The 25,730-nt window shown below is 44.7% G+C and overlaps 1 protein-coding gene across 3 annotated transcripts in view; it reads left to right on the top strand.

Annotated features, from left to right (window-relative positions):
• NOD1 (nucleotide binding oligomerization domain containing 1) overlaps window positions 1-25,730 on the top strand; it is a 94,231-nt gene that overhangs the window by 40,478 nt on the left and 28,023 nt on the right. The window contains exons 2-8 of one of the 3 annotated variants that reach the window (XM_036862982.1): window positions 1,816-1,913; window positions 4,114-4,419; window positions 5,512-5,686; window positions 8,044-9,868; window positions 13,862-13,945; window positions 15,225-15,308; window positions 16,432-16,515. In XM_036862982.1, the coding sequence (XP_036718877.1) occupies window positions 4,219-4,419; window positions 5,512-5,686; window positions 8,044-9,868; window positions 13,862-13,945; window positions 15,225-15,308; window positions 16,432-16,515 (2,453 nt within the window). In that variant the 5' untranslated portion in view covers window positions 1,816-1,913; window positions 4,114-4,218. The other 2 variants (XM_036862983.1, XM_036862981.1) reach the window with 2 other exon arrangements.

A 25,730-nucleotide genomic window follows, 5' to 3' on the forward strand; every position in this document is an offset into this window, starting at 1 on the left:
AAAAAAAAAACCCACAAAATTGTCCAAACCTCTGAACCTTTTCAGAAGGCAGAGTTCTAGAATGAGAAGTTACTAAATCGAAACTTTTCACAGGCTCTTGATTCATACATCAAATGGCTTTCTGGAAGGTTTACATTCCTGGTATGAAAGTTCCTGTCTCACCATGCGATCAATAGCATTTTTGTATCTTATTTTCTGATATTTTCAAGCATGCAAAATTGAATCTAATCACTGAAAGGAATTTCCCTTCATTCTAAACCACTAGGTCCTATACTTATTTTCTCCCTGAGTTTATAGAATTATAAGTGACCTTCTTTAACCCCCATCTCGCTGACTTTCTGAGAAACTAATCTGAAAAGCCAATTCAGAGTCGTTTCTGGCATCAGTATTTCTGGTAACCAGATGCCCATGAACTGAATTTCTCTGCAGTGTTCCATGATGTTGATTTGGTCTACCCTTGGACTCTGTTTACCAGGGCAGGATCAGCTTTCTTTGTTTCCTTTCCCATCATCCATGACTTGTTAAGTTCCTGCTGAATTGAGCAAATTCTGCAAATCTGATTAAATCTCAAACCAGAGCTCTGGACGTTGCAAAACAACAGCCTCCTTGCCAGCTGGCTGACATGTAATTCATTGCTTTGCTTAGGTGGCCATAAATCAGGGGATTTTCCTTAAGTTTCTGCCTTTGATGGTAAGAGGTAGTGACGTCCGTGGGTGATACTACGGGGAAGGGCTGGGAAGACACGTCACTGGTTTTGTGGGAATCACAGGCTTGGAAGAGGCAGAAGCCAGGAGTGAAATGGGACCCACAGTGAGGATGGATGAGGATTGGGTGCGGAGGAGTGAAGGCCATTGTGTAACACCCATTCCAAGCCTTGGTAAGAACGGAGCCATAGGATGAAAAAACCCTGAATCACCAAGCGGGAAGGCAATTCCCTTTCCAGCTCTCTCAGATTTACCATGATCTCAAAGAGAAAGTCTCAGTCTTGTGCTACTGTGTCTTTAATACCTCTCAAATGCTTCTAAGAGAAAACAGGCCTCAGACCAAGAACCTTTCTAGGCAACACTGTTGAGCTGGAATACAATAGCATGGTTTTATTTCTAGTGAATTTATTTTTGTATTACTTTCTATTTATTGCAAATGATTTTTTTGTTTACAATGGTAGTATAAATTTTCCTTTAAAATTAGTCTGAGTTGTAAAGTCAAGTCAATTTAAAGCAAAAAGTTAAGCAAACAACTTTGCTTATGGGACTCAATTATGGCCAAAAAAAGTGACTATGGTGCCTGAATGACTGAGATTTGGAAAACACTGTCCCAAAGGAAGAAGGTAAAGAGAGTACTCTGAGATCCTACAGTTCCGGATTTAAAAATTATTCTTTCTCCAAGTTCATTCATTCATTCATTCATTTATTTGTTCACTGTTCAGCACAAGTGGTTTTTTTTTAATATAAATGTATTTATTTATTTATTTTTGGCTGCGTTGGGTCTTCGTTGCCACGTGCAGGCTTTCTCTAGTTGCGGCGAGCGGGGGCTACTCTTTGTTGCGGTGCGCGGGCTTCTCATCACGTTGGCTTCTCTTGTTGCGGAGCACGGGCTCTAGGCACGCGGGCTTCAGTAGTTGTGGCTCGCAGGCTCAGTAGTTGTGGCGCACAGGCTTAGTTGCTCCGTGGCATGTGGGATCTTCCCGGACCAGGGCTCGAACCCGTGTCCCCTGCATTGGCAGGCGGATTCTTAACCACTGCGCCACCAGGGAAGCCCCAAGAGTGTTTTCAAAGAAACCTTTCTCTCTTTTTTTTTTTCTTTTTGACTTTGCAGATTCCAGAAAGAAATTAGAAATTGAAGATTTAAGGAGAGAATGTTGTTTTAAAATATTCTCACTTTCTTCAAAGAACACATGACAGAAACTTAAAAAGGTATTATTAACCAGTAATTTAAATATACATTTAACATTATCAACTGGTATCCCTTAAGGGAAATAATTTTCTAAAGCTATGGATCCTTAAGTGGGTCATAGAATTGATGACAATAGAAAAAGCTGAATTAGAGTCAAATCGATCAGCATACTTTTAGTGCAATAGTAGCTAATCACTCATTTTCATCCCTTTAAATTCCATTTGGTAAGAATCTCTTGCCTTTCTGTTGTTTATTTTTATTTATTTATTTATTTTTGGCTGCGTTGGGTCTTCGTTGCTGCACGCAGGCTTTTCTCTAGTTGTGGCGAGCGGGGGCTACTCTTCGTTGTGGCGCGCAGGCTTCTCGTTACAGTGGTTTCTCTTGTGGAGCACGGGTTCTAGGCGTTCGGGCTTCAGTAGTTGTGGCACACGGGCTCAGTAGTTGCAGCACACGGACCCTGGAACACGCAGGCTTTAGTAGTTGTGGTGCATGGGCTCAGTAGTTGTGGCTCGCGGGCTCTAGAGCGCAGGCTTAGTAGTTGTGGTGTACGGGCTTAGTTGCTCCGTGGCATGTGGGATCTTCCTGGACCAGGGCTCGAACCCATGTCCCCTGCGTTGGCAGGCGGATTCTTAACCACTGCGCCACCAGGGAAGTCCCTTTCTGTTGTTTAGAATGTTAGAATGTACTGTCTTTTGCTCAGTCAGTCAGGTTATGAAAGGAAAGGTTACTGTGTGGGGTCCCACTGAGAATCTCTATAAGGCTTGCATTTGGCAACTTGAGAGGTAAAAGAAGAGAAAATGCAAGTGTGTCAAAGAGCAGGAGACTAGTATGTGACTTGGCGGAAAAAATGTGAGAACCACTAGACCTGAATGTTAACATATGTGGGCTCATGAAACATACATGTTTAGAGGTCTATGAATTTTTTTTTTTTGAGTTCTACAAAAAACATTTAAAACTCTCTCTCTAGAGTGTGTGCATTTTAGACAAAGGACTAAGTGGCCAGTTCAAGGCCTTTCTACTTCCAAGCATGTGATCCATTTATATCCACAGGATGACTGGAGAATTAAGTGGCCGAGAGATCTTACTCTAAAAGAAAGAAATCAGTGCAATTCTGGGGTAGTGCAGATAAATTCAAGATTTTTTTTTTTTAAACATCTTTATTGAAGTATAATTGCTTCACAATGGTGTGTTAGTTTCTGCTTTATAACAAAGTGAATCAGCTACACATATACACACGTTCCCATATCTCCTCCCTCCTGCATCTCCCTCCCTCCCACCCTCCCCATCCCACCCCCCCAGGCGGTCACAAAGCACCGAGCTGATCTCCCTGTGCTATGCGGCTGCTTCCCACTAGCTATCTATCTTACATTTGGTAGTGTATATATGTCCATGCCACTCTCTCACCCTGTCACATCTCACCCCTTCAAGATATTTTTTTAATACCCAAATAAAAGAGCTTGGGCCCCTGTCCCTACCGAGACAGGAAGTTGAGCACATGCATGAGGTTTTCAAGGATTTCCAGGGAGACGTTGTCTGCTGGTCATCCATTCCTTGGAATTGTCGCCTCTCCCTCTCACCTTCCTTCTGTCCTGCTTCACTCCATGATAGCCATTGCTGCTCCTTCATTCCCTAAGGTGCTTGTATGTAGCCAACTTGACTGGAGATACAAGGAGAGCTGGGGCGGGGGTGTGGGGAGGGCCATAGCACAACCCAGCGCAGGCAGTAATGACTGACACATCACTGTTCCCGGGTTCCTGGGCTCTGGCTACCACAGGAGACTTCATGCCGGCTCGCTCTCTCCTCAGGCCGTTTTGTGCTCAGACCCTCTCTCCCACCAACCTCATAGTTCCTCTGCCCCCACTTCTGGGTGCTGTCCCCTCATAGGGCACGTGGAAACTTCCAGTTCCAGTTACCTAATTTGGAAAACATACCTTTGCACCCCTATCCCAATCTGGGACTGAGGCACACTAAAAAATAATAATAATAATAATTAAGAAGTTTTGCTAAACAATAGTGTTGTCTACCTCTGGTCATCTACCCTAGTGGTGTAACCCACACGCAGGAGCAATTAAATTATGATTTTTACTTTATTACGTCTCAGATCAATATCTTAAGCATGACTCCTTCCTGTTCTAAATAGAGAAATTCCAGGACCGAAGAAAGGGGGAGGGATCTTTCCCATGGCTTTGTTTTTGTTGGTGACTTCCTTTGTCTCTTCAGGGTTTGCACTGAGAGGCTGGCCTTGGATCCTGATTGCCCTTCTGCCAGGAAGGCACATGCAGCCAAAAATGAATTTGGGAAAAGCAGCCGCTTGCTCCTTTAACCATGGAAAAGCAGGGCCGCAGTGAGATGGAAATAATCCCGTCAGAGTCTCACTCCTACATCAAATTGTTGAAAGTCAACCGGGAGCATCTGGTCACTCACGTCCGCAACACTCAGTGTCTGCTGGACAACTTGTTGCAGAATGACTACTTCTCCGCCGAAGACGTGGAGATCGTGTGTGCCTGCCCCACGCAGCCCGACAAGGTGCCGGTGACAGGGATGCCAGCCTTGGTGGCCGGACGGGGCTTCTCCCCATTGACCTGGGTGAAGAGCTTTGGGAGTTCAGTACACTGGGTGGAATTTCCTGTCGGGGTTATCTACCACACACAAATGCTTGAGTTAGCTTATTCCACAGTTACGTACTTCACTTCTGTGTTCCTGAAACACAGCAAACTCTTCTGACCTCTCCATTCTCCTTGCTGTGCGTATTGGTTCTCAAACAACTTGTTTTCCAGTTCACTTTAAATGAGTGAATTCTTTAAAAAGAAAACGAGCATGAAACACTAGCAGTGCTGCCCATTCCGTGCCCTTAAACTCTGGAGAGCTGCTCACTGCTGGGCACGGCTCTGAGAATTCCTCTGGTTGAGGAATGGCTGCATCCCAGCCTGGGTCCGCGGTAGAGAATCTCCCACACTCCACTGTGGGAAGTCTTCACAGCCCTTAGTTTCACTTTAGCTTTGTGTCATCTTCTGAAAAATAGAATGGCGAGACGAAAACCTCCTTCTTGGGGAGAGGAGTGACAGAACTCGTTTGTAACATGATCCTGTTGGGCTCAGAAAAGACCAGAAGGGTTTCTGGGAAAAGCACAGTAGAACACTGTTGTGGTTTTTTTCCCTGAATTTTTAATAAGACAAAAAGCTTTTGTAAGGTACATCTTACACAGGGGTCTGCTGTCCCCTCGCTGTGTGGCCCAGCGCCCATCTCATTATGCCTAACGGGTGACTTTCTCCCCCTCAGCACTCATTCCCAGAGAGCAATAGTGTTAGCTTAAGAGGGAAAAGGAGAAAAGGAGGGAAAGGGAAATTCCAGGGGGGCGCTCGGCTCTAGTTGTGAGTCTGACCTTTTTATTTTTAGGCTCCTGGAAGCCTCTGGTTTCCTAGAGCTGTGCGGTTTGTTTCTTGCTCAGGCAGTCCATTTTTTACAGATCCTGGGCTATCGGCGTGTAGCATCTCATACCAGCTGGGTGGACGGTCAAGCTCGAGGCTGTAGTAAGAGCTCAGAGCCCTGCATGGGAGCCTCTCCAGGGGGCAGACACCCCTAGTGCCGGCTCACACCTTACTGCTTGTGCCGCACTAGGTCCGCAAAATTCTGGACCTGGTGCAGAGCAAGGGCGAGGAGGTGTCCGAGTTCTTCCTCTATGTGCTACAGCGACTCGCAGATGCTTACGTGGACCTCAGGCCTTGGCTGTCGGAGATCAGCTTCTCCCCTTCCCAGCTCATTCAGAGCAAAGCTGTTGTCAACACCGATCCAGGTATGAGTCAGCCCCCGGGGACACCGCAGCCACCAAGCAAGCAAGGCCCCTGGGGTTTGGAAATGCTATCTGTGTGGGTCCAGCTGGGGATAAAGGCGGGGTCCGCCTCGACCAGCCCTGCCTTCCACCTCAGGCAGCAGGCTTGGCTGCTGTGTTCCTTTTAGAAAGGAGAGCTGGTCCCTGTCACCCTGGTGCAGCCCAGGGAACTGTGATTGAACTGACCACAGATAGCTGGTCTGATTTATGTAGGGAGCCATGGAAGTGTAGGAATGACCTCTGTTCTGACCTCTTTCTGACTTCCTTTTCTGACTTATCTAGACATTTTAGTGGTTGTACAAATTCAAGTTTGCATTTTTTTCCTTCTTGAAGATCTTTCCAAATTTGATTCCAGGCAAAGAATTCTTCTATCACCCCTGACTGCCAGTCCTCATTTCCAAAGCACCATGGGCCCCCTTTAGTTAAACGATTAGTTCAACAGGTATTTATGATGTACTCAGCATGTGCCAGGGCTGGGTGTGCTGGATGCCGGGGGTGCAATAGGGAGCAGACCCAGCTATGGTTCCTGCCCTCAGGGCCCTCAGAGGTTAATGCAGGAGACTGGCAGTAAATAATGACACAAATGTGTAATTGCAAATGGTGATAAGGACAACAGCAGTTCAAGGTGCTGAGAGAGCACAAAATTGGGACCACAGTCTGGTCTGGGGACCAGGGAATCATCTTTCCATGCCTGTGGTCTCTCCACTTCCAGACAGTTGTTGGCGACATTACCAGCACTGAGCTTCCAAACTCTGAGTTTTAAAGAATCCAGTTTGACCTTGAAAACAGAAACAAAGGACAATGTCCCAGAGTGTCAGGTGTGTATTTAGGGGAAACCAGACCAAGAGACAGAGTGTCACGGACACGCTCTTGCTTCTGCAGTTACCAGCCGGCCACTGCTAGCTTCTTACTGTTACTGCTCCTGCCCACCTCACTTTGTTACCTTCCCCAAGAAAAAAGGAAAATATTCCTGTGATGAAGAGTTCTTGCAGAAGACTTCTCCATTGGCTCCTTTACCCAGCTACTGTAACGGCTTTGAAAGTATAATTCACTCTACAAGAAGCCAGATGTGAAAGACTACATATTGTATGAATCCATTTATATGAATGTCCAGAAAAGGCAAATTTATAGAAACGGAAAGCAGATCAGCAGTTTCCTAGGGCCAGGGGTGGGGCAGAGATTGTCTGCAAATGCACTTATGATGGAGATTGTACCCCTGGATTTTAGTGATGTTTGCGTTAACTCTGTAAATTTACTAAAAATCATTGACAGCAATACCTGCTGTAAAATAGGTGAATTTATAGTCTGTAAATTTTGCCTTACTAAAACGGTAAAAAATAGAACTCACTTCACAAATTTTAAGCAGACAACCAAGTGGGACTAAGTTGATGGGAAAGGGTTGTAGATGAATCTGGAAATGTGCAAGTGTGTCCGATTTTTGTTAATTGAATTATCATTAAGACCCAAAAACTATTTAAAGGCATTTTGGAACACCCTTTATTTTATCTGGAGTAAGCTCATTTTGTAGCTCGTTTCTGCTGAGAGCATGGCACTTAGGTCAGCGTGTTACCCCATGTCAGCATATTAACCCATGTACTTCCCCTGTGGGCCAGCCCAGCGCTCCCCCTGGGGCACGTGCTGAGCATCAGTGATCCCCAGGCCTCAGCTTTGGAACCAGGGCCACTGTGCCCTGTGTAGTGTAAGAAGGCTGGTTTTCACTTTAGTTTACTTACTCATTTATGGTGAGGCACAGCCCCTTTGTAGTCCATATTAACATCAACTGTTGTATCTCATCGCAAGAAGTTTCTGCATTAGGTTTTATGAGACTACTTGTTGTTTTACGAGCAGTGTCATAAGCACAAGAAAGGTTAGGACAATTTCTTCCTCAACGATACAAGTGTCAGTGGAGAGTGGCTTGCGCTGTTTGAGCAGGACCCTGGGGTTGGGCTGGGGCAGCAGGGCCATGCGGCCTGGCCGTTAGATTTGAGGGGGCTTCAGTTTTTAGCTGGAGTTCAGTGACAGCTTGCGCAGAGGAGTAGGTAGCCTGTCTCTGACACGGATCCCAGTTGAATTCTGTCCCCACTGGCTGGCCAAATCTGAGGTCAGACAGAGGGGTGGAGGCCCAAGGGCCCGCAGATTCTGGAGCGCTGGCTCTTTGTATCTGAGGGGTCCTCGCACTTAGCCTGAGCGTCCAGGCTGCGGGCTTGTTTTCCTGTGTGCTCGCTCCTCTGCCCGAGACCTCCCTGTCTGGTGCCCTTTCCACCCGTGTCTCTCTCTCCCCATCTGCTTCCACCTCGCACCTGGCGCCACTCTCCCTGCAGTGAGCAGATACAGCCAGAAGCTGCGACAGCAACTGGGCCGTGACTCCAAGTTCATCCTGTGCTACGCCCAGAAGGAGGAGCTGCTGCTGGAGGAGATGTACACGGACACCATCGTGGAGCTGGTCGACTTCGGCAACGAGAGCCTGGGCAGCCTGGGCAGCCTGGCCTGCCTCCTGGACCCCTCCACGGGCGTCCTCAACGAGCACGGCGAGACCATCTTCGTCTTCGGTGACGCAGGCGTGGGCAAGTCCATGCTGCTGCAGCGGCTGCAGAGCCTCTGGGCCGCGGGCCAGCTGGACGCTGAGCTCAGGTTCTTCTTCCACTTCCGCTGCCGCACCTTCAGCTGCTTCAAGGAGAGCGCCTCGCTGTGCCTGCGGGACCTGCTCTTCAAGCACTACTGCTACCCGGAGCAGGACCCCGAGGAGGTGTTCGCCTTCTTGCTGCGCTTCCCGCACACGGCCCTCTTCACCTTCGACGGCCTGGACGAGCTCCACTCGGACTTCGACCTGAGCCGCGAGCCCGACACCTCCTCCCCCTGGGAGCCCGCCCACCCCCTGGTCCTGCTGGCCAACCTGCTCAGCGGGAAGCTGCTCAAGGGGGCGCGCAAGCTGCTCACGGCCCGCACGGGCGTCGAGATCCCGCGGCATCTCCTCTGGAAGAAGGTGCTCCTGCGCGGCTTCTCCCCCAGCCACGTGCGCGCCTACGCTGGGAAGATGTTCCCCGAGCGCGCCGTGCGCCAGCGCCTGCTGGATCAGCTGGAAGCCAACGCCAACCTCTTCAGCCTGTGCACCGTGCCCCTCTTCTGCTGGATCATCTTCCGGTGCTTCCAGCACTTCTACGACGCCTTCGACGGCTCCCCGCAGCTGCCCGACCGCACGGTGACGCTGACCAACGTCTTCCTGCTGGTCACCGAGGTTCACCTGAACAGGACGCAGCCCACCAGCCTGGTGCAGCGGAACACGCGGAGCCAGACGGAGACCTTCCGCGCCGGCCGGGACACCCTGCGCTCGCTGGGCCAGGTGGCTCACTGGGGCATGGAGAAGAGCTTCTTCGTCTTCAGCCAGGAGGAGGTGCAGGCGTCCGAGGTGCAGGAGGGGGACCTAAAGCTGGGTTTCTTGCGGGCCGTGCCGGAGCTGGGCCTCGGAGGGGACCAGCAGTCCTATGAGTTTTTCCACCTCACCCTCCAGGCCTTCTTTGCTGCCTTTTTTCTGGTGGTGGATGACAAGGTGGGCACTCGGGAGCTGCTCCGGTCCTTCCAGGAGTGGGCTCCTCACGGGGAGGCAGCAGCTGCGTCCTGCTATCCCCGCTTCCTACCCAGCCAGTGCCTGGGGGGCCGCGGCCTGGCCGGGGAAGACCCCTTTAAGAACAAGGATCACTTTCATTTCACCAACCTCTTCCTGTGCGGGCTGTTGTCCAAAGGCAAACAGAAACTCCTGCGGCACCTGGTGCCTGCCGCCGCCCTGCGGAGAAAGCGCAGGGCCCTGTGGGCTTGCCTGTTCGCCAGCCTGCGCTCCCACCTGAAGAACCTGCCCCGAGTTCAGTCTGGGAGCTTCAGCCAGGTGCAGGCCATGCCCACCTTCCTCTGGATGCTGCGCTGCATCTACGAGACGCAGAGCGAGAAGGTGGCGCAGCTGGCGGCCAGGGGCATCTGCGCCAACTACCTCAAGCTGACCTTTTGCAACGCCTGTTCGGCCGACTGCAGCGCCCTCTCCTTCGTCCTGCACCACTTCCCCAAGCGGCTTGCGCTCGACCTGGACAACAACAATCTCAACGACTATGGTGTGCGGGAACTGCGGCCCTGCTTCAGCCGCCTCACCGTCATCAGGTGAGACCACCAGGTTCCGGGAGCAGCCGGCGGGGCCAGGGCTCAGGGGACGCCAGGACTAGCACTGTGGAGCGGGATCTCCTGGATTATCCTGGAACTCATGACCGGGGGGCCTGGGAACATCCGGAGCTTCTCTGTCTCAGGGTGGCAGAGGGTAACGAGCAAAGCTTCGAAGTCAGGTGGACCTGGATGGGCCCCAGCTGGGTGTCCTTGAGCAAGTTGCTTGACCTCTTTGAGCTTCAGCGTCCTCATCTGGAAAAAGGAGATTCTCATATCCTAACGATTACACTAATAACAATCAGCATTTATTGAGAATGGGTGAGGTGCATTAAAACTATTACCTGGTTTAATCCTTTTAACAGTACCTACCTGATAGCTGTTGTTATCATCTCCATTTTGGCAAACGAGGAAGCAGAGGCACAGAGAAGTTAAGTGGCTCAAGGCCACACAGGTGGGCCATGGTGGAGCCAGAATCTAAAGAACCTTTTGAGATTCATGTGAGGCTCAGAGATAGCCCGTGAAATGTTTCTGGCACGTGAAAGCTTTATGATGGCAGAAAAAGCAGACTTTGTGCTTATTAGCGTTAGTTAACTTCCACGAAAAAAGTGGACAGCCCTGAGCTGCCAGGGGATCTCAGTAAAGAATGCTGACTCTTGATTAGTTTCCTGTTTGATGGTTTAGAGGAAAGAAAAGCCAGTCTCCTTTCTTCTATTAGCATTTTCTGTATCAAATACACCTTGTAAATCTCTACGGGGGTCGGGGGTCGGGGTTCAATTCTCCACTACTTGGCTCATGCATTTCTGAAGAGCAGAAGGGATTTGGAACTGATTCCAGGTACCTGTTACACAAGCGCCAGAGCATACATTGTGGGGGGATGGGTGGGATGTAGGGAGCCCAAACCTGCCCTGGCCTGGGCATTGGAAAGCCTGGAATCTATTCTCTGAGCTCTCAGCCAGCGATTCTCGGTTTGTAGCCTCAGGCAGCCTCACACTCAGTGCCTCCCTGTGACCATTTCATAAGATGGAAGCTCTGCACCAGTATGGTGGTCCCCAGGTTTGCCTCCAAACCAGCAAAAGAGAAGGCAGGAAGAAATGGGCAACCCTAAGGAAGCATTTTGAGCTCCCTGAGGGCATCAGTGAGGATTAGTTTTGGCTGTTAGAGAAAAGTCACAATACTGGTGGCTTAGGTAAGTTACAGACTTATTTGTCTCTCATGCAAAAATCTAAAGGAGGGCAGTTCCAGGCTGCTGTGAGGTCTCAGTGACCATCTAGAGCCCAGGCTCTCTTCTGCTTACTGCTCTGCTGTCCTCAGTACCTGACTGCTATATCTTGGCCTAAAATGGATGCTCATGGTCCAGCCATTCAGTTGACATTCTAGTCACCAGGAAGAAGGAAGGGCAAAGGACACACCCCATTCTTTTTTTTTAAATTAATTTTATTGCGGTACAGTTGATTTACAGCGTTGTGTTAATTTCTGCTGTGCAGCAAAGTGATTCAGTTATACATACATATATATTCTTTTTCATATTCTTTTCCATTATGGTTTATCACAGGATATTGAATATTAGTTCCCTGTGCTATACAGTAGGACCTTGTTGTTTATCCATTCTATATATAATAGTTTGCATCTGCTAATCCCAAACTCCCAGTCCATCCCTACCTTCCCCACCCTTGGCAGCCACAAGTCTGTTCTCTATGTCTGTGAGTCTGTTTCTGTTCTGTAGGTAAGTTCATTTCTGTCATATTTTAGATTCCACGTGTAAGTGATGTTACATGGTATTTGAGTTTCTCTTTCTTACTTCACTTAGTATGATAATCTCTAGGTCCATCCACATTGCTGCAAATGGCATTATTTCATTCTTTCCTATGGCTGAGTAGTATTCCATTGTATATATGTACCACATTTTTTTTTAATATTGGAGTATAGTTAACAATGTTGTTAGTTTCAGGTGTACAGCAAAGTGATTCAGTTATACATATACATGTGTCTATTTTTTTCAAATTCTTTTCCCATTTAGGTTATTACAGCATATTGAGCAGAGTTCCTTGTGCTATACAGTAGGTCCTTGTTGGTTATCTGTTTTAAATATGGTAGTGTGTATATGTCAATCCCAAACTCCCAATTCATCCCTCCCCCGCACCTTTCCCCTTTGGTAACTGCAAGTTCGTTTTCGAAGTCTGTGAGTCTGTTTCTCTTTTGTAAATAAGTTCATTTGTATGTTTTTTTAAGATTCTGCATGGAAGTGATATCATAGGATATTTGTCTTTCTCTTTCTGACTTACTTCACTTAGTACGATCATCTGTAGTTTCATCCATGTTGCTGCAAATGGCATTATTTCATTTTTTTATGGCTGAGTAGTATTCCATTGTTTATATGTACCACATCTTCTTTATCTGTTCATCTGTTGATGGACATTTATGTTGTTTCCATATCTTGACTATGGTGACTAGTGCTGCTGTGAACATAGGGGCACATATATCTTTTTGAGTTATAGTTTAGGACACACCCCATTCTTTTAAGAAGACTTCTCAGCTATTGCTAATGAGACTTCTGCTTAGATCTCACTGGGCAGAACCTAAGCACGTGTGCCCAGCTTAAAAATGAGGGATTCTGTTTCTAAGTAAGCGTAGATATTGGGAGTGACTAGTTGGCTCTGCCACCCTGGGATAGTCATGCAGTGTATGTACACACTGTGCCCCAGCACCAAGGTGGGTACCATGAATGGAGGGGTTCAGAGTGTCTGACGTGATCATTTTGATTGGCCTAAAGATCAAGCTTTTACCTCTTCAGCCTTTTACTTATCACAGAGGACAGTGTGTAATAAGTGGCCCAGTTTGGCCCATGGCTTGTGTTTATAGATAAAGTTTTATTGGAATACAGTCACACTCATTTATTTATATATTGGCTGCTTCACTCTGCAGAGCTGAGTGGTTGCAACAGAGACCAGATGGCCTGCAGAGCTTAAAAATTTGTTATCTGACCCTTTACAGAAAAAAATTGCTGAGCTCTGGTCTGTTCCTTCACCCACCCCTGACCCTCGCCTCACCCCTCACGCTCCTCCATCTCTGAGCCTTACTCTGTCCCTCAGACTCACCTAAATAAAGGGGTGGAGAATTGAGAAGATCAGGGTAGTTTGTTTATAGAGAGTACTTGGCAGTAAAAAAAATTGTTTTGCATTTTAGCCAAATCAAAATATCCTACTAGTATAGGGCTTTCGAAGAGCAATCCCAGTACACGCTGGGCCTTGTCCAGGAGATATCCATCATCCTCAGGCCCTCTTTTCCTGCTCCCTCTTGAAGCCTGGCCTGCTGAAGCAGCATGTGCATTAAAGAGGGAGTGGGAGAGTGTGGCTGCCAAGACCTGCCTCATCCAGCTGTTTCTCCCTTGCCATTGAACTTCCTGCACAGAACCACACCTCAGGAGCTGTCTCCCTCGATTGACCTTTCCAGGTGGCAAGTCAGGTTTCACACGTGCATTTCCAGATGGAAAGGCTCTTGGCATTTTGGGTGGGACAGTTCTTGTGGGGACTGTCCTGCCTTTTGCAGGACCCCTAACATTTCTGGCCGCACTTGCAAGATGGTGGAGCGTCCACTCCCCCAGCCTTATGACCACTAAATGCAGCTCTACACATTTCCAAATCCCATGGCCGCCCGCTGTGCAGTGAGAGCCACATTGACACATAGGCCACCGGCAAATGCAGGATATCAGAGGTGGCTGTCCACACGTGTCCTTCAGGTGTCCCTCGTTGCCCTTGTGTTGAATCAGGGCTGTGCTGTAGCCTTGCCAATGGGCGGTTCTCATGGGTCTCTCAGCCCCGTGAAGACCAGGCTCTGTAGGGGCCGTGTGATCGGCTGCCATGGCCGTTCTCTCGGGGGGACATCTATAGCTGGGAAGACTCCAGGACCTATAGACTTCTGGAGCCTTGTGGAATTAATGCTCTTTCGCAGTGAGCAGCCGCTCCGATTTTTAACTTTCTTTGCTGTTTTTTTCAGACTCAGTGTGAACCAGATCACCGACAGTGGGGTGAAGGTGCTATGTGAAGAGCTGCCCAAATACAAAATTCTGACATTTTTAGGGTATGTATTTCTCAAGAACACTGCGACAGCTATATAGTAAGAATACAGAGCAGCAGGAAGTTGCCATTCCTATGGATCACTGGATGGTTGAGACTGATGGCCCCAGGGTACCAGGAAGAGCACTGAACTGGGAGCCAGGAGTCCTGGGCCCTGCTTTTGGCTCGGCTAGCAGCCCACTCTTTGAGCAAGTCAGGAAATCTCACTGAGCCTCAGCCTTCTCATCCCCCTTGTATAATTGGGATCCTAATATAGTCAAATAGTTTTACAGGTGGTGATTGAGAGATGTAATGACAGAATTCCTGGGGATATGTTTTATTGACGTGAGAATACCGTTTATGTGGTAGATTTCACTATGGCGGGTCCATGATCTGTCATCCAGAACCCTTGGGGCAAGACACATATCAGAAATTAGTGCACGCGCTACCTAGCAGTGACATGACCAGTGGGATCTAGGGCAATACCCCATTTTCAGATACTTTAACACTTATGCAGCAAAAGGTATAAACATTCAAACCAGTTGGGATAAAGACCATGAACAGCTCCACATCGGTTGCCAAAATAGTTACGAAGAAGTTTGGGTTTTCAGAGCCTTTGGGGTTTTGGAGTTTGACAGGAGAGATTGTGGGCCAGCCCAGCCAGCCCCACGGCTGCTGTTGACTCCTTGAGCTGGAGCCAGCCCGTCAGCTTCCTTGGGCCTCAGTTTTCTCAGCTGTCACATGAGGACACTGAAGCCCTGAATCCCAGGTAGCCTTTTGGTTCTGGAGTTCTGCATGACTGTGGAACACTGGAAACCTGTCTGCTTACCACTTTCAACTCCTTTCTGCCTTATTGTTGAATTGGTGTCAAGTGGTAAAATGACGAAAAGGTAGACACTGAGGTGGTTCTAATGCTTAGAAACTTTTACCCCTCAAGATGCCAATCATGATCTTAATCTAAAAATACCCCTCAACTGCCATTTATTGAGCACTTACATGCAAGGGCTTGGAATGATCTCATACAATCCTCATAACAACCCTGTGAGGGAGCCGTAATTCTTACCCCTGTATTACACGTGGAGAAACTGAGGCACAGAGAAGCTCAGTACCTTGCCCCAGGTCATAAAGCTGGGGAAAGCAGCAGAATTGGCCTTGAACCCAGCCTGAGACCCCACAGCCCCAAACTCAGGCCTCCACATGCCCTTCCTTTCTCCTTTTTGACCTAGACTGTAAATCAGCAGACAGTACCCACTCACTTTAAAAAATGGGGTCCTAAATTCTCACGGCCATGCTTTCTCTCAAAGCTTATACAACAACCAAATCACCGATGTCGGAGCCAGGTACGTCGCCAGAATCCTGGATGAGTGCACAGGCCTCACACACCTGAAGTAAGTGGGGTGGGCACAGCGAGCGGGTTCTTCAGTAGCTTCTCTTGGTCACCCTTCATTGTTCAAGCAAAGAATAAATGCCACCCTAGAGCTGCCTTCTGCCTGCCCCAGGGCCAAATCAGGTCAAATCAGGACACCTGTGTGTGCAAGGTGAGCTGTGGGTGAGGCTCGGTGTTTGGAAGGGCCCCGTACCGTGGGTGGGGGCAGAGTGTGGCATTCTGATTTCATTAACTCCTAACAGGAAGAAAGGCCACAACTGTCACCCTTTCTGGAGATCGTTTTCCCCTGAGGAAGCTCCTCATTGTCTTAGTCCATTCTGGCTTCTGTAGCAAAATACCATAAACGAGGTTGCTTGTAAACTCCAGAGATTTATTTCTGACAGTTCTGGAGGCTGGGGAATCTAGGATCAAGGCGCCAGCAGGTTAGGTGCCTGGTGAGGGCCCAATTCCTTGTTCTTAGATGGTGCCTTCTCACTGTGTCCTCATGTGGTGGTGGAAAAAGGGGAAAGGGAGCTTTCTTGGACCTCACTCATAAGTCACTAATCCCATTTGTGAGGGCTGTGATGAGTGACTTTATCACTTCCCAAAGGTTCCACCTCCTAGCACCATCACTTAGGGGTTAGGATTTCAACATATGGATTCCAGTAGGGGTGGGGGGGAGACAAACCTTCAGGCCGTAACATTGCAGATGAGAGCCTGATCCCTGGCTGTGTCACAGGAATGTCCTGCCAGAGGTGTCAGAGCACCAGCCTTGGAGGAGCCTGGTGACGCTGCCCTGGTGATGGTAACCTACCCCTTGACCATTTGCAGTTGAAGTGGGAACCTTCTGGTCTGCTGATGGAAATGAGTGATGCTCGGAGGTCATTTAAAGAATCTCTGGGGGAACTTGGGTCCCTGAGTCTCTGCAGAGACTGTGACCACCTCCTGGAGAGGAATCCCGACTGGCTTTCGTCAGGGCTTCGGGCCCCTCCCTGAGAGGACGCCCAGGGATGGCTGCTGTGGGTCCCAGGAGAAAGACCACCCTGCCTAGGAGGGGCCAGAGGGGCTCTGTGCCAAGGATGAGGGTGGCTGATGCTGGAGTCCCCTCACAGCTGGAGCTGACGTGTGCATGACTCTCTCTGCAGACTGGGAAAAAACAAAATAACAAGTGAAGGAGGAAAGTGTCTCGCCCTGGCTGTGAAGAACAGCAAATCCATCTTTGAAGTTGGGTGAGTAGAGACAGATGCACACGGGTGTGCGTACACAGCCTGCTCTGTGTACAGGAGCGCCTGCTGGTCTTTTCTTACATCCATCCAGCCAAAGGACCGCTGGTGCAAGCTGTGGGGCAGAGGCTGCAGAGAGCCTCCATCACAGATGCCCTGGTGGCTGGGCCCCACTGGCTCCTGCGTGGGAAATGTTGTGGGAAGTCCCAGGATGGACTGCCACTTCAATCGCATGGACTTTATTTAATTCATGCAAAAGGCAGCATTTATCACCGCCAGCAAATGGAGGGAGCTAGCAAATGGAGTTTTAGCCCTATGTGGTAAATTTCCTCAGGCAGGTGTGCTTCATTTTTTAATTTTTTTAATTTTTTTATTTTATTTTTTATTTTATATTGGAGTATAGTTGATTAATAACGTGTTACTTTCAGGTGTAGAGCAAAGTGATTCAGTTATACATGTATCTATTCTTTTTCAAATTCTTTTCCCATTTAGTTTATTACAGCATATTGAGCAGACTTCCTTGTGCTATACAGTAGGTCCTTATTAGCAGACTTCCTTGGGCTATACAGTAGGTCCTTATTAGTTATCTATTTAAACATAGTAGTATTTGTCAATCCCACACTCCCAATTTATCCCTCCCCTGCCCCCCACCTTTCTCCTTTGGTAACTGTAAGTTTGTTTTCTAAGTCTGTGAGTCTGTTTCTATTTTGTAAATAAGTTCATTTGTATCGGTTTTTTTTAGATTCTGCATGTGATATCATATGATATTTGTCTTTCTCTGATTTACTTCACTTAGTATGATAATCTCCAGGTCCTTCCATGTTGCTGCAAATGGCATTATTTCATCCTTTTTAATGGCTGAGTAATATTCCATTGTATATAGGTACCACATCTTCTTTATCCATTCTTCTGTCTTTGGACATTTAGGTTGCTTCCATGTCTTGGCTATTGTAAATAGTGCTGCAGTGAACATTGGGGTGCATGTATCCTTTCGAATTATGGTTTTCTCTGGATATATGCCCAGGAGTGGGGTTGCTGGATCATATGGTAGCTCTATTTTTAATTTTTTAAGGAACCTCCATACTGTTCTCCATAGTGGCTGTACCAGTTTACATTCCCACCAACAGTGTAGGAGGGTTCCCTTTTCTCCACACCTTCATCATCATTTATTGTTTGTAGACATTTTGATGATGGCCATTCTGACGGGTGTGAGGTGATATCTCATTGCAGTTTTGATTTGCATTTCTCTAATAATTAGTGATGTTGGGCATCTTTTCATGTGCCTCTTGGTCATGTGTCTGTCTTCTTTGGAGAAATGTCTGTTTAGGTCTTCTGCCCATTTTTTGATTGAGTTGTCTATTTTTTTGATATTGAGCTGCATGAGCCGTTTGTAGATTTTGGAGATTAATCTCTTGTCGGTTGCATCGTTTGTAAATATTTTCTCCCATTCTGTGGGTTGTCTTTTTGTTTATAGTTTCCTTTGCTGTGCAAAAGCTTTTGAGTTTAATTAGGTTCCATTTGTTTATTTTTGTTTTTATTTCCATTACTCTAGGAGATGGGTAGAAAAAAAATATTAATGTGATTTATGTCAAAGAGTGTTCTTCCTATGTTTTCCTCTAAGAGGTTTATAGCACCAGGTCTTACATTTAGGTCTTTAATCCATTTTGAGTTTATTTTTGTGTATGGTGTTTAAAGAATGTTCTAATTTCATTCTTTTACATGTAGCTGTCCAGTTTTCCCAGCACCATTTATTGAAGAGACTGTCTTTCCCCCGTTGTATAGTCATGCCTCCTTTGTCGTAGATTAATTGACCATAGGTGCATGGGTTTATTTCTGGGCTTTCTATCCTGTTCCATTGATCTATATTTCTGTTTTTGTGCCAGTACCATACTGTTTTGATGGCTGTAGCTTTGTAGTATAGTCCGAAGTCATGGAGCCTAGTTCCCCCAGCTCCGTTTTCCTTAAGATTGCTTTGACTATTCAGGGTCTTTTGTGTTTCCATACAAATTTTAAGATTTTTTGTTCTAGTTCTGTGAAAAATGCCATTGGTAATTTGATAAGGATTGCACTGAATCTCTAGATTGCCTTGGCTACCCAAGTCGTTTTGACATTATTGAGTCTTCCAATCCAAGAACATGGTATATCTTTCCATCTGTTTGTGTCATCTTCGATTTCTTTCATCAGCATCTTATAGTTTTCAGAGTACAGGTCTTTTGTCTTCATAGGTTGGTTTATTCCTTGGTATTTTATTCTTTTTGATGTGACAGCAAATGGGATTGTTTCTTGAATTTCTCTTTCTGATCTTTCATTGTTAGTGTACAGAAATGCAACAGATTCCTGTGTATTAATTTTGTAACCTGCAACTTTATCAAATTCATTGATGAGCTCTAGTAGTTTTCTGGTAGTGTCCTTAGGATTTTCTATGTATAGTATCATATCATTTGCAAACAGTGACAGTTTAACTTCTTCTTTTCCAATTTGGATTCCTTTTATTTATTTTTTTCTTCTCTGATTGCCATAGCTAGGACTTCCAAAACTATGTTGAATAAAAGTGGTGAGAGTGGACATCCTTGTCTTGTTCCTGATCTTAGAGGAAATGCTTTCAGCTTTTCACTGTTGACCATGATGTTAGCTGTAGGTTTGTCATATATGGCCTTTATTATGTTGAGGTATGTTCCCTCTATGCCCACTTTCTGGAGAGTTTTTATCATAAATTGGTGTTGAATTTTGTCAAAAGCTGTTCCTGCATCTATTGAGATGATCATATGGTTTTTATTCTTCAGTTTGTTGATGTGGTGTATCACACTGATTGATTTGCGGATATTGAAAAAGCCTTGCATCCCTGGGATAAATCCCACTTGATCATGGTGTATGATCCTTTTAATGTATTGCTAGTAGTTTGTTGAGGATTTTTGCATCTATGTTCATCAGTGATATTGGACTGTAATTTTCTTTTTTTTGTGGTAATTTTGTCTGGTTTTGGTATCAGTGTGATGGTGGTCTCATAGAATGAGTTTGGGAGTTTTCCTCCCTCTGCAATTTTTTGGAAGAGTTTGAGAAGGATGGGTGTTAGCTCTTCTCTAAATGTTTGGTAGAATTCTCCTGTGAAGCCACCAGGTCCTGGCCTTTTGTTTGTTGGGAGTTTTAAAAATCACAGTTCAATTTCAGTGCTTGTGATTGGTCTGTTCATATTTTCTATTTCTTCCTGGTTTGGTCTTGGGAGATTGTACCTTTTTCTAAGAATTTGTCCATTTCTTCCAGGTTGTCCATTTTATTTGCATATAGTTGCTTGTAGTAGTCTCTTATGATCCTTTGTATTTCTGTGGTGTTTGTTGTAACTTCTTCTTTTTCATTTCTAATTTCATTGATTGAGTCCTCGCCCTTTTTTCTTGATGAGTCTGGCTTAAAGGTTTATCAATTTTGTTTATCTTTTCAAAGAACCAGCTTTTAGTTTCATTGATCTTTGCTACTGTTTTGTTTCTATTTCATTTGTTTCTGCGCTGATATTCATGATTTCTTTTCTGCTACTAACTTTAGGTTTTCTTTGTTCTTCTGTCTCTAGTGCTTTAGGTGTAAGGTTAGGTTGTTTATTTGAGATTTTTCTTGTTTCCTGAGGTAAGATTGTATAGCTATAAACTTCCCTCTTAGAACTGCTTTTGCTGCATTCCATAGGTTTTGGATTGTTGTGCTTTTCATTTTCATTTGTCTCTAGGTATTTTTTGATTTCCTCTTTGATTTCTTCAGTGATCCATTGGTTGGTTAGTAGCATATTGTTTAGCCTTCATGTGTTTGTGTTTTTTACAGTTTTTTTCTTGTAGTTGATTTCTAATCTCATAGCATTGTGGTCGGAAAAGATGCTTGATATGATTTCACTTTTCTTAAATTTACCAAGGCTCGCTTTGTGGCCCAGCATGTGGGCAGTCCTAGAGAATGTTCCATTTGCACTTGAAGAATGTGTATTCTGCTGCTTTTGGATGGAATGCTCTATAAATATCAATTAAGTCCAGTTGGTCTAATGTGTCATTTAAGGCCTGTGTCTCTTTACCTATTTTCTGTCTGGATGATCTGTCCATTGATGAAAGTGGTGAGGTGTTAAAGTCCTCCACCATTACTGTGTTACTGTTGATTTCTCCCTTTATGGCTGTTAGTATTTACCTTATATATTGAGGTGCTCCTATGTTGGATGCATATATATTTACAGTTGTTACATCTTCTTGGATTGATCCTGTGATCATTATGTAGTGTCCTTTTTTTTTTTTTTAAATTTTATTTATTTATTTATTTATTTATTTATTTATGGCTGTGTTGGGTCTTCGTTTCTGTGCGAGGGCTTTCTCTAGTTGCGGCAAGTGGGGGCCACTCTTCATCGCGGTGTGCGGGTCTCTCAGTATCGCGGCCTCTCTTGTTGCGGAGCACAGGCTCCAGACGCACAGGCTCAGCAATTGTGGCTCACGGGCCTAGTCGCTCTGCGGCATGTGGGATCTTCCCAGACCAGGGCTCAAACCCGTGTCCCCTGCATTGGCAGGCAGATTCTCAACCACTGTGCCACCAGGGAAGCCCTAGTGTCCTTCTTTGTCTCTTGTAATAGTCTTTATTTTAAAGTCTATTTTGTCTGATATGAGTATTGCTACTGCAGCTTTCTTTTGATTTGCATTTGCATAGAATACCTTCTTCCACCCCCTCAGTTTCAGTCTGTGTGTGTTCCTAGGTCTGAAGTGGGCCTGTTGTAGACAGCATATATATGGGTCTTGTTTTTGTATCCATTCAGCCAGTCTGTGTCTTTTGGTTGGAGCATTTAATTCATTTACATTCAAGGTAATTATCAATATGTATGTTCCTATTGCCATTTTCTTAATCATTTTGGGTTTGTTTTTGTAGGTCTTTTTTCTTTCCTTCCTCTTTTGTTCTCTTCTCTTGTGGTTTGATGACCATCTTTAGAGTTGTGTTTGGGTTGCTTTTTCTTTTTTGTGTGTGTATCTATTGTAGTTTTTGGGTTTGCTGTTCCCATGAGGTTTTTTTGTTTTTGTTTTTCTAAATTTTTAAATTTTATTTTACTTATTTTTTTATACAGTAGGTTCTTATTAGTCATCAATTTTATACACATCAGTGTATACATGTCAATCCCAATTGCCCAATTCATCACACCACCACCACCACCCCCCGCCGCTTTCCCCCTTGGTGTACATACGTTTGTTCTCTACGTCTGTGTCTCTATTTCTACCTCCTATGAGGTTTTGATATGGCAGTCTATATATGTACAAGGTTGTTTTAAGTTGCTGGCTTCTTTCCCACCTAGAGGAGTTTCTTTCCCATTTGTTGCAAAGCTGGTCTGGTGGTGCTGAATTCTCTTACCTTTTACTTGTCTGTAAAGCTTTTGATTTCTCTGTCTAATCTGAGTGAGATCCTTGCTGGGTAGAGTAATCTTCGTTGTAGGTTCTTCCCTTTCATCACTTTAAATATATCATGCCACTCCCTTCTGGTCTACAGAGTTTCTGCTGAGAAATCAGCTGATACCCTTATGGGAGTTCCCTTGTATGTTGTCATTTTTCCCTTGTTGCTTTTAATATTTTTTTCTTTTTAATTTTTGTCAATTTGATTACTATGTGTCTTGGTGTGTTCCTCCTTGGGTTTATCCTGTCTGGGACTCTCTGTGCCTCCTGGACTTGGGTGACTGTTTCCTTTCCCATGTTAGGGAAGTTTTCAGCTATTACCTCTTCACATATTTTCTCAGGTCCTTTCTATCTCTCTCCTCCTTCTGGGACCCCTATAATGCGAATGTTGGTGCATTTAACGTCGTCCCAGAGCTCTTTTAAGACTGTCTTCCTTTCTTTTCATTCTTTTTTCTTTATTCTGTTCCGTGGCAGTGATTTCCACCATTCTGGCTTCCAGCTCACATATCTGTTCTTCTGCCTCACTTTTCCCGTTATTGATTCCTTCTACTGTATTTTATTTTTTTAACATCTTTATTGGAGTATAATTGCTTTACAATGGTGTGTTAGTTTCTGCTTTATAACAAAGTGAATCAGTTATACATATACATATGTTCCCATATCTGTTCCGTCTTGTCTCCCTCCCTCCCACCCCCCCATCCCACCCCTCTAGGGGTCACAAAGCACCGAGCCGATCTCCCTGTGCTATGCTGTTGCTTCCCACTAGCTATCTGTTTTACGTTTGGTACTGTATATATGTCCATGCCACTCTCTCACTTTGTCACAGCTTCCCCTTCCCCTTCCCCTTCCCCATATCCTCAAGTCCATTCTCTAGTAGGTCTGTGTCTTTATTTCTGTCTTGCCACTAGGTTCTTCATGACCTTTTTTTTTTTTCCCTTAGATTCCATATATATGTGTTAGCATACTGTATTTGTTTTTCTCTTTCTGACTTACTTCACTCTGTATGACAGACTCTAACTCCATCCACCTCATTACAAATACCTCCATTTCATTTCTTTTTATGGCTGAGTAATATTCCATTGTATATATGTGCCACATCTTCTTTATCCATTCATCCAATGATGGACACTTAGGTTGCTTCCATGTCCTGGCTATTGTAAATAGAGCTGCAATGAACATTTTGGTACATGACTCATTTTGAATTATGGTTTTCTCAGGGTATATGCCCAGTAGTGGGATTGCTGGGTCATATGGTGGTTCTATTTGTAGTTTTTTAAGGAACCTCCATACTGTTCTCCATAGTGGCTGTATCAATTTACATTCCCACCAACAGTGCAAGAGTGTTCCCTTTTCTCCACACCCTCTCCAGCATTTATTGTTTCTAGATTTTTTGATGATGGCCATTCTGACCGGTGTGAGATGATATCTCATTGTAGTTTTGATTTGCATTTCTCTAATGATTAATGATGTTGAGCATTCTTTCATATGTGTGTTGGCAATCTGTATATCTTCTTCGGAGAAATGTCTATTTAGGTCTTCTGCCCATTTTTGGATTGGGTTGTTTGTTTTTTTGTTATTGAACTGCATGAGCTGCTTGTACATTTTGGAGATTAATCCTTTGTCAGTTGCTTCATTTGCAAATATTTTCTCCCATTCTGAGGGTTGTCTTTTCGTCTTGTTTATGGTTTCCTTTGCTGTGCAAAAGCTTTTAAGTTTCATTAGGTCCCATTTCTTTATTTTTGTTTTTATTTCCATTTCTCTAGGAGGTGGGTCAAAAAGGATCTTGCTGTGATTTATGTCATAGAGTGTTCTGCCTATGTTTTCCTCTAAGAGTTTGATAGTGTCTGGACTTACACTTAGGTCTTTAATCCATTTTGAGTTTATTTTTGTGTATGGTGTTGGGGAGTGTTATAATTTCATACTTTTACACGTAGCTGTCCAGTTTTCCCAGCACCACCTACTGAAGAGGCTGTCTTTTCTCCACTGTATATGCTTGCCTCCTTTATCAAAGATAAGGTGACCATATGTGCGTGGGTTTATCTCTGGGCTTTCTGTCCTGTTCCATTGATCTATATTTCTGTTTTTGTGCCAGTACCATACTGTCTTGATTACTGTAGCTTTGTAGTATAGTCTGAAGTCAGGGAGCCTGATTCCTCCAGCTCCATTTTTCGTTCTCAAGACTGCTTTGGCTATTCGGGGTCTTTTGTGTTTCCATACAAATGGTGAAATTTTTTGTTCTAGTTCTGTGAAAAATGCCAGTGGTAGTTTGATAGGGATTGCATTGAATCTGTAGATTGCTTTGGGTAGTATAGTCATTTTCACAATGTTGATTCTTCCAATCCAAGAACATGTTATATCTCTCCATCTATTTGTATCATCTTTAATTTCTTTCATCAGTGTCTTATAATTTTCTGCATACAGGTCTTTTGTCTCCTTAGGTAGGTTTATTCCTAGATATTTTATTCTTTTTGTTGCAATGGTAAATGGGAGTGTTTTCTTAATTTCACTTTCAGATTTTTCATCATTAGTGTATAGGAATGCAAGAGATTTCTGTGCATTAATTTTGTATCCTGCACCTTTACCAAATTCATTGATTAGCTCTAGTAGTTTTCTGGTAGCATCTTTAGGATTCTCTATGTGTAGTATCATGTCATCTGCAAACAGTGACAGCTTTACTTCTTCTTTTCCAATTTGTATTCCTTTTATTTCTTTTTCTTCTCTGATTGCTGTGGCTAAAACTTCCAAAACTATGTTGAATAAGAGTGGTGAGAGTGTCTTGTCTTATTCCTGATCTTAGTGGAAATGGTTTCAGTTTTTCACCATTGAGGACAATGTTGGCTGTGGGTTTGTCATATATGGCCTTTATTATGTTGAGGAAAGTTCCCTCTATGCCTACTTTCTGCAGGGCTTTTATCATAAATGGGTGTTGAATTTTGTCGAAAGCTTTCTCTGCATCTATTGAGATGATCATATGGTTTTTCTCCTTCAATTTGTTAATATGGTGTATCACGTTGATTGATTTGTGTATATTGAAGAATCCTTGCATTCCTGGGATAAACCCAAGTTGATCATGGTGTATGATCCTTTTAATGTGCTGTTGAATTCTGTTTGCTAGTATTTTGTTGAGGATTTTTGCATCTATGTTCATCAGTGATACTGGCCTGTAGTTTTCTATCTTTGTGACATCTTTGTCTGGTTATGGTATCAGGGTGATGGTGGCCTCGTAGAATGAGTTTGGGAGTGTTCCTCCCTCTGCAATATTTTGGAAGAGTTTGAGAAGGATAGGTGTTAGCTCTTCTCTAAATGTTTGATAGAATTCACCTGTGAAGCCATCTGGTCCTGGGCTTTTGTTGGAAGATTTTTAATCACAGTTTCAATTTCAGTGCTTGTGATTGGTCTGTTCATATTTTCTATTTCTTCCTGGTTCAGTCTTGGAAGGTTGTGTTTTTCTAAGAATTTGTCCATTTCTTCCAGGTTGTCCATTTTATTGGCATAGAGTTGCTTGTAGTAATCTCTCATGATCCTTTGTATTTCTGCAGTGTCAGTTGTTACTTCTCCTTTTTCATTTCTAATTCTATTGACTTGAGTCTTCTCCCTTTTTTTCTTGATGAGTCTGGCTAATGGTTTATCAATTTTGTTTATCTTCTCAAAGAACCAGCTTTTAGTTTTATTGATCTTTGCTATCATTTCCTTCATTTCTTTTTCATTTATTCCTGATCTGATCTTTATGATTTCTTTCCTTCTGCTAACTTTGGGGGTTTTTTTGTTCTTCTTTCTCTAATTGCTTTAGGTGCAAGGTTAGGTTGTTTATTTGAGATGTTTCCTGTTTCT

This window comes from Balaenoptera musculus, chromosome 9, assembly GCF_009873245.2.
Source record: "Balaenoptera musculus isolate JJ_BM4_2016_0621 chromosome 9, mBalMus1.pri.v3, whole genome shotgun sequence".
NCBI lineage: Eukaryota > Metazoa > Chordata > Mammalia > Artiodactyla > Balaenopteridae > Balaenoptera > Balaenoptera musculus.